The following is a 9,993-nucleotide window of genomic DNA, read 5'->3' on the forward strand; positions in this document are numbered from 1 at the left end:
ATGGGAATTTAAAGCGCTCTGTCTGCGAAGAGAGCGTATTCCCTCTGATTGACGGCGATGATTCCCAATCAGCGATGGGTATCAACACAATCAACCAATTATGTTCACTAAAAGGCGGGACTAGAGTTCTACAGTTTTTAAAGTCAAAAAGACTATTACTTTGCAGATTGTAACATTTTTATTCGAACTATGAACGTATTTTCTGTCTGCTTTTTGCCCAGCATTGAGTAAGAGGTAGTTTTGTTTGTGTTTTGCGGCAGGCGGAAGCGGGCTGCCGGCGGGGTCCTTGCTGCTGGTAAGAGACGCGTCGCGGGGCCGGCCCTTTCTTTTGGACGAGCGGCGGAGCCTGCAGCATGGGTGAGTGTGGTGAGCGGCCCGAGTGCTCCCAGTCCGCTCGCCGGACTGGCCTCGGCCACGTCGGCACATTGTCGTCGCTCACAGTCGGTCGCGAAACGCAGCGAGCCCAAGGCAGTAGTATTATCCTGTCACCAAAGCCGCATCGAGCTGTTTTACACGAGGCGCCCGCAGTCAGACTGCGGGATCCCGGCCCAGGGCCCGAGGCCCGGCCTGGGCGTGAAATGTTGGGAAAAGCCGTCCCGTGAAGTACAGCTTCCAATTTCAGATATAGAAACGTTATGTGGGATGATTTTTGGTGTCATCCGAGCAATTGTTGGGGTTTTAAATCTGTTGAGTAGACTAGTTTGGAGATATGTCCTCTCACTGTCCACTTTCGTCATATGAGGGCCACTCTAACTGTTCGCGTTCGGCTCTCGTTTGAGTGGATTAATTTCAGCACCGAGCTTTTCTATTCAATTCCACTGATATTCTTAATAAACTTGTATTTGAGCAGAAATAATGCATGCAGGCCCTTCCGCCATTTTGTATGACAATTTACTTGCACTACGGTTTTTAAAGGAAGTATTAAGATTTTTTGGGTTTGTTTCAAATATAAGTAATTAGCTGGATACGGCAGGGAAAATGAGAAGCTAATGTAAAAAGCGTACAAGGGATATACGGGTGTATGTATAGTTCATTTAAAGTAGAAAAAGTTGAGGAAATTGTTGAAGCATGAAAATATCCTTGGTTGTGGGGAATAACAGCAAGAAATTCGTGATATGCTTTGTAACACACTAGTTGAGTTGCAACTTAATATTTTCAGTTTTGGGTGCATACTTTGTAGATTTGAAAGGAGTAGTAAAGAGAAGAAATTAATTCCCGGGATGAGGAGCTTCAGGTTGGTTGGTTACTGCGATGCTGCAGTTGCTCTTAGAAAGGAGTATTTTAAATCATATTGGTGGAGTGGATTTGACATAAAGTGCAAGTAACTGACAAAAACAGAGTAAATGGGGGAAAAATGCAGTGAATGATTTGTGGAATCCACTGTCAGTAGTATTAGAGGCAGATTGATAGAGGAGAACTTGGTTAGGATCTGAAAGAAATTGTGGAGCTATGAGAGGAGACTGATGAGCTGAATTGGTTTGCATAAAGATGCTACTGAATTGATGGGGGCACAAGACTGCAAATCTGTATAAACACAATGCTGGAGAAACTTGGCAGGGTGGGCAGCATTGATTGTGGGCGGTTGACATTTGGGTGGAGGAATGGAGTAGAAAGGAAGGGGAGAAGCCAGTATAAAAGTGTAAGAGCGGAACTTTTGCAGGTGGGTGATGAGGGTGAACCCAGGTTGGTGGGGAGAGAGATGGGCAGGAGATTGCGAGTGGGAATGATGTGAGAAGCTGAGAGTGACAAGGGGCTGAACAAGATGGAATCTGATAGAGTACTGTAGATATGGAATAAAGGGAAGGGGGTGAGAAGAATTGGAGGGGAGAGTGGATGATGGGCAGAATAGGATGGTGGTGGAGAGGAAGGGGAATGGGTGATGAGATAAAGGGAAAACAAGGGGGCAGTAGAGGTAAGTTGTTACTGGAAGTTAGAAGAATCAAGTGAAATTGGGGTTCCTTTCATGTTATAATTCTGTAGTTCACCTGCAGATAGTTTTATGAACGCTAGCCTTGTACTTGTGATACTCAGTAATACGGCCATGATTCTTATTTTAAGCAAATGAACAATTTCAAATATTGAACATTGTATAATTTTAAAAAATGCAAAATAAAATCTGGTTACCGAAAATGTGAAATTACAGAATATCTGAAATTAAAACTTTGGTTATATGGCAGTATAGAAATGAATAGCTGGGTTGGATTTCAATCTTTCCCGAATGTTTTTTTCCCTTGAGTCCTGTCATTTATTGTGGTTCACATCTGATTGTATACCTTTGATTTTAGGTAAGTGCCGTGGTCTACGTACAGCTAGAAAGTTGCGTAACCTTCGTCGTGATCAGAAATGGCATGACAAGCAGTACAAGAAAGCCCACTTGGGCACCGCTTTAAAGGCCAACCCATTTGGAGGTGCATCCCATGCTAAAGGAATAGTCTTGGAAAAAGTGTAAGTATTTTTAAATGGAGGAACTATTATAGCTAAAGGTAGCACCCTTTTGAGGCAGCTGTGTACTACATATTTTTCTTAACATCTTAAAGTGAATTGTTAGATGATTAATCTCTTGCTAAGTGCTTGGAGTACTCTTGACTGGGACTTGTAACTGAAAGTATAAAATACTTTGGTACAACTCAACTAGGTCTAGTAGTTTACTCAGTTGGTTGTAAGGGCCACCATGTACAGTGAAAACTACATGTCAGTTTGTGTTTTATTTTTAAGTAAAATGTACCAAGAGATTTTGCCGTTCTTGGAGGGGACAATGAAATAAGTGAGCTTAGTGTGGAAATGTAGAAAATAACTCATTCTGCTCTCTTACAGTGGCGTTGAGGCCAAGCAGCCCAATTCTGCTATCAGAAAGTGTGTCCGAGTACAACTTATTAAGAATGGCAAGAAAATTACAGCTTTTGTTCCAAATGATGGTTGCTTGAATTTCATAGAGGTAACTATTCATGTTTATTGTTCTTATTAATTCAGAACTGAATTAATTTTATAAGTGGAAAATGAAGCAGTTTCTGTGAAACTTCAAAAGGTTCGTTTTATTATCAAAGTACGCAAGTATGAAATTATTCTTTCCTGGGTAGCCAAGAAAGAAAAGATAGGCAGCACAATCATCAACCCCCAAACCACCAAAAAACAAACAAAAACAGAACAGGCACATCAGTGCCAAAACCCCCCCTGCAGCACAAAAAAACGAATCAGGCACTTCAACACCCAAGTCCCCCCTTCAACACAAAAAATGTACAAAAACGTAACAGGCACATCAGGCCCCCCCGCCCCGGCACAATAAAAATGAGAAAGATAGAGCGAAAAACTTGATTTCTTTTTTTAAATTTTAAAATAATGAAGTAAGTTCTATTTTGCCTTTTCCAGTTTTTCTGTATCCCGTAATTTTTATCTTGTGGCTTTCATTCTAATTTATATTTTTCAACTAAGCATTCAAGAACTGCAAAACCTGCAAGATTAATAGATGATACTTTAAAATGGTTTGAAATTTCACCATCCATTGTTACCATTCTGTCAATTGGTTCTTTATCATCACTGGGTCAAAATCCTGGAGCTTTATTTACGGCTATTTGAATGTTAGCCTTTAGAAAGGTGATGACCACATTGAACACTTAATAAAAGGTAATACCATGAGATTTGGCATTGAATTTAAAGCCAACAGAATGTGAAAAAAGATATTTGCTTCAAGGGGCCTTTTAAAAGAAAACACTTCTCACTTAGCAGACTTTTCATTTGAAATCTGCAGATAGCACTGCAGAAAATATTGTCAAAGTATATAATTGCTTTTGTGGAAACAGGCTATAGTTTGTGGAATGTCATATATGGCGCTCAGATGTAATGGGAAGTAAAGTGGCTTTATGCTTGGTTCATTACCCATTGCATTGCTATTAGGTAGTTACAAATGAATTAATTACATTTATGGTGACACCTACTGAACTAATGGCAGGGAGCTTGCAATTTGTATCCTGTATAGTTATTGCCTTTTAAATCAACGTGTTGACTGGCATAAATAATATTATTCCCTTGTAACTATCAGTTTCAAGGTAATGAGATTATAGTTGATTGGGTTAATTACCAATACTGTAACCTGCATGTTGAAGTGCTTACAGCATGATGCCTTTTATAACTGACATATCACAGTCAGATACAGATACAGCATAGGAACAGGCCTTCAGCCTATTAAATCCTCACTGACCATCAGCCACTAATTCTTTAATCTGCTACCTTAATCCTTTTCCCCTCCCACATTCTCTTCAAACTCTTACCAAATTCTACCACCCATTTACAAACTAAAGACGATTTTTGGCAGCCAGTTGACCTATATAGATACTGGAGGATACCCGCCAGGGAGAACAGGGTAGCTCCACATGAACAGCACTTGAGGTTGGGACTTCTAGGTCTTCTGCTTTGAGGCAGTAGCACCACTAGTTGATCCTTTGTCTTCAGCACAAAACTTTCTTAGCTCTATACACTATGCATTTTTGCCTTATTGGTGGCCTGCTTGCAAAATGGCTGATAGCAAAATTATCTAATTGAATGGAATACTTCCACAAATTCAAATTGTATCCTTGAACTGTGACGGACGATTCACTTCAATCTCTATAATATCCCTCACTTGCCAGTGAGCTTGGTCAATTAATTATAAGAAATAATTGGGCTTGTTTTTAAATTAGAATGTTCAATATTTTTATGTAATCTTTACATTGACTGTTTTCTTTATTTTCTACTTTACTGTTAAACTATTGTAATCTCATGGAGTGTTGGACATGCAACATATCTCCATGTGCATTGTGGCAATGACAGCGACGTGCTGATCATAGTTTTCCTCTAATTTCTCTCCCCAACATGAAGTTGTTACCTCTGTTCCTCATCTAGTCTGTTGATATGATTAGTTTCCTGCAGTGTTTTAACTGGCATGTTTAAAACAAAATCTAATGTAAGTAATTAAGAAAAATTAACCAATAATTATGAGTACTATACTCATTAAGAAAGGGATTAATGGCCATTCAGATTCTGAGCTTTACCTATGAAGGAAAGATAAAATTGTGCTCAACCTTTAAAGGCCTTATTCAGCTAGGGCCTGTATGTGTGGGCAAGTTATGCTGCCCTTAGAGGATTCAGAAAAAAAATTATGAGAATGGTTCCTGAGATGAGGGTCTCGGGTTGCTAGGGCAGATGACAAGCTAGGATTTCTGTTTTTAAATGTAAGGCTGAGGGAAATGGTAGAAATATGAAATGGTTAGGGGTTTGAACGGAATTGCTGGTAGGAAACTTGCTTTTGGGGGTCCTGCTGAAGGGTTTCAGCCCAAAACGTCAGCCCAAATGTACTTTTTTCCATCGATGCTGCCTGGCCTGCTGAGTTCCTCCAACATTTTGTGAGAGTTGTTTGTCTTTGGAGGGGTTGAGGATTAGAGGACAAAGGTATAAAATAGAGAAATGAAGAGAATTACAGAATCTCTTCATGTGTATAAATGCAGGGTGAAGAAAAAAATTGCAAGGATGGGGAAGGGTTTCTTGGTAGAAGTGTGTACCCAATTGACAAACTGCCTTCCGAGCCACAGCCATTCGTGATTCCACAAGCTTGAACTACATGGGGTGTGACGGATTTCCGTTTAATGCTGAAGTCTAAAATAATAGGTTCAGACGTGATATTACTTGGAGCTAGTGTATGTGTATAAAGTTTGCAACAAATTGGCTATGTGCTCTTTAGAGCAAGTTTTTAAAGATGAGCTTTATTTGTCACATGTACATTAAAACAATGAAAAATGTTTGCATCATGGTATGTGATGTGCTGGGGGCAGTCTGCAAGTGTCACCACACTTCTCGTGCCAACATAACATGCCCACAACTTACCGTACATCATTGGAATATGGGAGGAGCACTCATAGGATGTCCATTTGGTCATGGGGAGAATGTACAAACTCCTTACAGACTGGCAGAAAGCTGTGATTACTGGCACTGTAAAGCAATTGTGCTCACCACTGTACTGTGCCACCTGTCTCATGTTTTCTGTTCAGATTGTAAAGCTGTGGCTGCCTTATACCAGCTTCCCATTCCCTATTCCCTTTGAATAACATCCATTCATATAGCTCTTGCTCATATAAAATTGTGTGCCTTATGTCATGTGTCAAAATCATTTGGCTTTGCCCACAGGGAGGACAAGAAGAGCATTTAGATTCACATCCAATCTGCAAATCACTTTGACGTGGAAGAAGTTTAATTTTAATTTATCTTTGCTTGTTGAAATACTTTCCAACAGCCTTGAGGGAGTAACTTAACTAGATTACCTGCAGTGGTTCAGGGAAGTTTCATCACCATCTGCTTAAGGCAATTAGGTTGAGCATTAAATCTTGCTTTTTCCATAGTATGCACATCGAATAAATTCAAGAAGCTTGTATTACAAAAAAAAAATTGCACTCTTAACAGTCATTCTACTGAGCACAATTTAAATATCTGGGGAACTCGGGTCAGGCAGCATCCATAGAAATAAATAGACAATCAGCATTTTGGGCCGAGATCCTTTTTCAGGATGGGATAAGAAGGTGGAAGACACCAGAATAAAAAGGTGGAGGGAGGGCACAGAGGACGAGCTGGAAGGACTACGAAAGGAGCGTGGACTATGGGAGAAGGGGAAGGGTGGGGGGGTACCAGGGGAGGTGGTAGGTGGTGAGGAGAAGTTCAGAGATGGGAATAGAAGAGGGGGAAGGGAAAAAATTACTGGAAGGAGAAATTGATGTTCATGCCATCAGGTTGGAGACTAACCAGATGAAATCTGTGGTGTTGGTGTTCCTCTTCCATCCTGAGCGTCGCCATCATGAGCATCGTCATCATGGCAGAAGAGGAGACCAAAGACTGGCATGTTGAGAGAATGGGGATAGGAATTTAAAATGGTTGGCCTCTGGAGAAATTCTGCTGCCCCCACCCACCCACCCACCCATCTTCCCCTTCCTTTCCAGTCCTGTAGAAGTGTCTCGGCCCAACACGTTGACTGTTTACTCTTTTCTGTAGATGCCACCTGGCCTGAGTTGCTCCAGCATTTTGTGTGTGTTACTGACAAAAGGGAATAGTATTTATTTAGCGTGGAGCACGCCCTTCTGGCCCTTTGAGCACACCATCCCAACATCCCCAATTAACTCTCAATCTAATCGTGGGACAATTTACAATGTCCAGTTAACCTACTCTGTACATCTTTGGACTGTGGAAGAAAACCAGAGCAGCCGGGAAAACCCACGCATTCCATGGGGAGGTCGTATATTTACAGGAGACAGGGTGGGAAGAAGTATTGTCAAGATATTCGTAGGAATTGGTAGGTTTATGAAACATGTCAGACAGTTGTCTTCAAAGATGGAGACAAAAATCAAGAAAGGGGAGGGAAGTGCCAGAAATGGACCCAGTGAATTTAAGGGTAAGATGGAAACTGGGGGCAAAGTTAATGAAATTGATGAGCTCAGCATAGGTGCATGAAGCAGCATCAGTGCAGTTGCCAGTGTAGCACAGGAAGAGTTGGGGAGCATTGGAACATGGATTGTTCTATGTAGACAATGAAAAAGGCTACAGCTGGGGCCTATGTGGGTGCCCCTTGAGTCTGGGGAGAGTGGGGGGAGCCAAAGAAAAAATTGTTGAAAATGAGGACCGGTTCTGTGAATGGGAGGGTGGTGGTGGAACAGGTTGGGTCTTGTTTTGAGAAAGAAGTGGAGAGCTTTAAGGCCTTAATGCTTGGGGGGTGGGTGGGTGGATATCATCCCTATCTCTTTTCTCAGAACCTCTTGTGTTTTAAATATCATCTACAGTCTTCTGTCGGCGACTCTTGTGCTTTGGGTGATAAAAGCAACGTGGTATAAATGTGACGAACTATTGTAATAGCCTCTCCCTTGAATATTTTCTAATTAGTGAATGCTTTGAACTATTTAATTGTTGGAATTCTCTCCTTTAGGAAAACGATGAAGTTCTGGTTGCTGGTTTTGGTCGTAAGGGGCACGCCGTTGGTGATATTCCTGGTGTCCGCTTCAAGGTGGTTAAAGTAGCCAATGTATCTTTGTTGGCCCTGTACAAAGGCAAGAAGGAGAGACCAAGATCCTAAACCTGTCATTATAGTAACAAATATGGAAAATAAAACATTTTAAAGTGCTTTCTGAAGTTAATTATTTTATTAAATCCTTGCTATTTGCTGTCCATAAATTTTCATCTGAATTTGGGCTTTGCCATTTGTGGGTTATATCCTTTACCTTCTTGATCAAGGCTCTCAAAATTAACAAGCGAGTGGTACAACTTCTGTGGGACCAGAACCCAACCCGTTGTGGGTAAGCAAAGATCACAATAGAAAGTCTAGTTCTAAGATACTTGAATGCTTCTTTTAAAAACTTGGCATTTGGTGATTATACTAAATTAGGTGGAGGAGCAAAGTTGTCACAGTACACGTTTACAAATCCAAGTGATGTAAATTGCTAACTTGGTAATGTGAACAAAACATTGTGATTCAATTTGAAATATTGAGTTGGTATAGAGATTCTTAAACCTTATGGCACTTTATTCTTGGCTTACAATACACAATTCTAATTGGCAAATCTTAAGATATTGCAACAAGGGTGAAAGTAACAGATTTACAAGCATGAACTAAAAGGAATAACCATCAGTTAAGGTGAGCAAACAGTGTCTTGCTCAGGACAAATTTCTGAGTGGTAACCTTAAAGATTATGAAGGCAGTCATGGGGGGGGGGGGCAATATTTCCTGTTGCAAGGAACCCAAATCCAAAATAGAGGGGCAATGAAATCAGTAGAAGATTGGTTATGCAGCATAGCAAAAGGCTCTGGCCTACTATGTCCACCATCATGTATCCATCTATATCAATCCATTTATAGCAGTTCTGTAATCTCTCTTGGTATTCAAATATTCATCTGGAGAAAGTCTCCCTTCGCCATCCTGATAAGCGGTATGTTCCAGATTCCAATGAGCTTTGGGTGAAAATGTTGCACCACCAATCCTTTCTGAACATCATCTGCTTTGTTCTCCAGTATTGGACACTTGTGCTGTGGGAGAGGGGGAATGTTCCCTATTCCTTATTTATAGTTCTCATAAGATGCCCAGGAAAACAATCCAGTCTGCTCATAACTGATGGGTGGTGGAGAGAGCAGCTTTAAATTTCTGGATGTCACATCAGTTGACCTGTCCTGGGCCCAGCACATAGATACAACTACAGTGAAGGTGCACCACCATCATAGGAAGTTACGGAGATTTGGCTTGTCACTGACTTAACAAATTTAATATGAATTGCAGTTTAAAGTATCCTATCTGGGTGTGTTGTATTCTGGTCTGGCAATTTGAATGTGTAGGAACATAAGCTAGAGAGTAGTAGATTCTGCCCAATAAATGATGGGTACTTCACTCCCCAGTATTGCTAGTATCTACAGGAGACACTGCCCCAAGGTAACATCCATGGAAGTTCTCTGTCCTCTGCACCATGCCATCTTCTGAGTTACCATCGGACAGGAGGTATAGAAGACAAGTCCCACAGCACCAGGTTCAAGAACAGCTACTTCAACTAGTTAGCCGTTGAATCAACTAGAGCAACACCAATCACTACAGTAATGCAATACCATGGTCATTTTGCAATAAAATGGGCTTTTATTCCCCCTCAAATTGTTTTCTCTTGTAAATAATGCCATATTTTTAGTGCCTGTGGTGCAGCTGCAAGTTCTTTTAATTGCATGTGTATATTCATGTACTTGCTGCATATGGCCTTAAATTTGACTTTGCAATGCTCCATTTCAGGTAATATTGTGTTGATTCTCTGTATCCTCTACAATATAATTGCAGCCTTCCTGTTGTCACCAGAGCTACACACAGTATTCCATTTGTGGCTTAACCAATGGTTTATATAATTGTGCTAAAATTTCTCTGCCTTTGGCTAATGAAGCTGCCTTCACCATCTGGCTTTTCTGCTGTCACCTCTATAGATCGTGGGACTCGTACACCAAAATCAAGTTGGTTGCCAT

The 9,993-nt window shown here is 40.9% G+C and overlaps 1 protein-coding gene across 1 annotated transcript; it reads left to right on the forward strand.

Annotated features, from left to right (window-relative positions):
- The first annotated feature begins 223 nt into the window (after nucleotides 1–223).
- On the forward strand, nucleotides 224–8,128 carry rps23 (ribosomal protein S23). Its single transcript, XM_063068406.1, has 4 exons — nucleotides 224–357; nucleotides 2,286–2,445; nucleotides 2,815–2,935; nucleotides 7,934–8,128. Exons 1-4 carry the CDS (start codon nucleotides 354–356, stop codon nucleotides 8,078–8,080), a joined length of 432 nt encoding a protein of 143 aa, XP_062924476.1. The 5' UTR covers nucleotides 224–353; the 3' UTR covers nucleotides 8,081–8,128.
- The last annotated feature ends 1,865 nt before the right edge of the window (nucleotides 8,129–9,993 follow it).

Source organism: Mobula hypostoma, chromosome 15 (assembly GCF_963921235.1).
Source record: "Mobula hypostoma chromosome 15, sMobHyp1.1, whole genome shotgun sequence".
NCBI lineage: Eukaryota > Metazoa > Chordata > Chondrichthyes > Myliobatiformes > Myliobatidae > Mobula > Mobula hypostoma.

What these genes read in the sequence shown, in the direction of transcription:
- rps23 (XM_063068406.1), top strand. An exon ending in GGAATAGTCTTGGAAAAAGT is followed by an intron (nt 2,446 to 2,814) that starts GTAAGTATTTTT and finishes GCTCTCTTACAG; the next exon opens with TGGCGTTGAGGCCAAGCAGC. An exon ending in GTTGCTTGAATTTCATAGAG is followed by an intron (nt 2,936 to 7,933) that starts GTAACTATTCAT and finishes TCTCTCCTTTAG; the next exon opens with GAAAACGATGAAGTTCTGGT.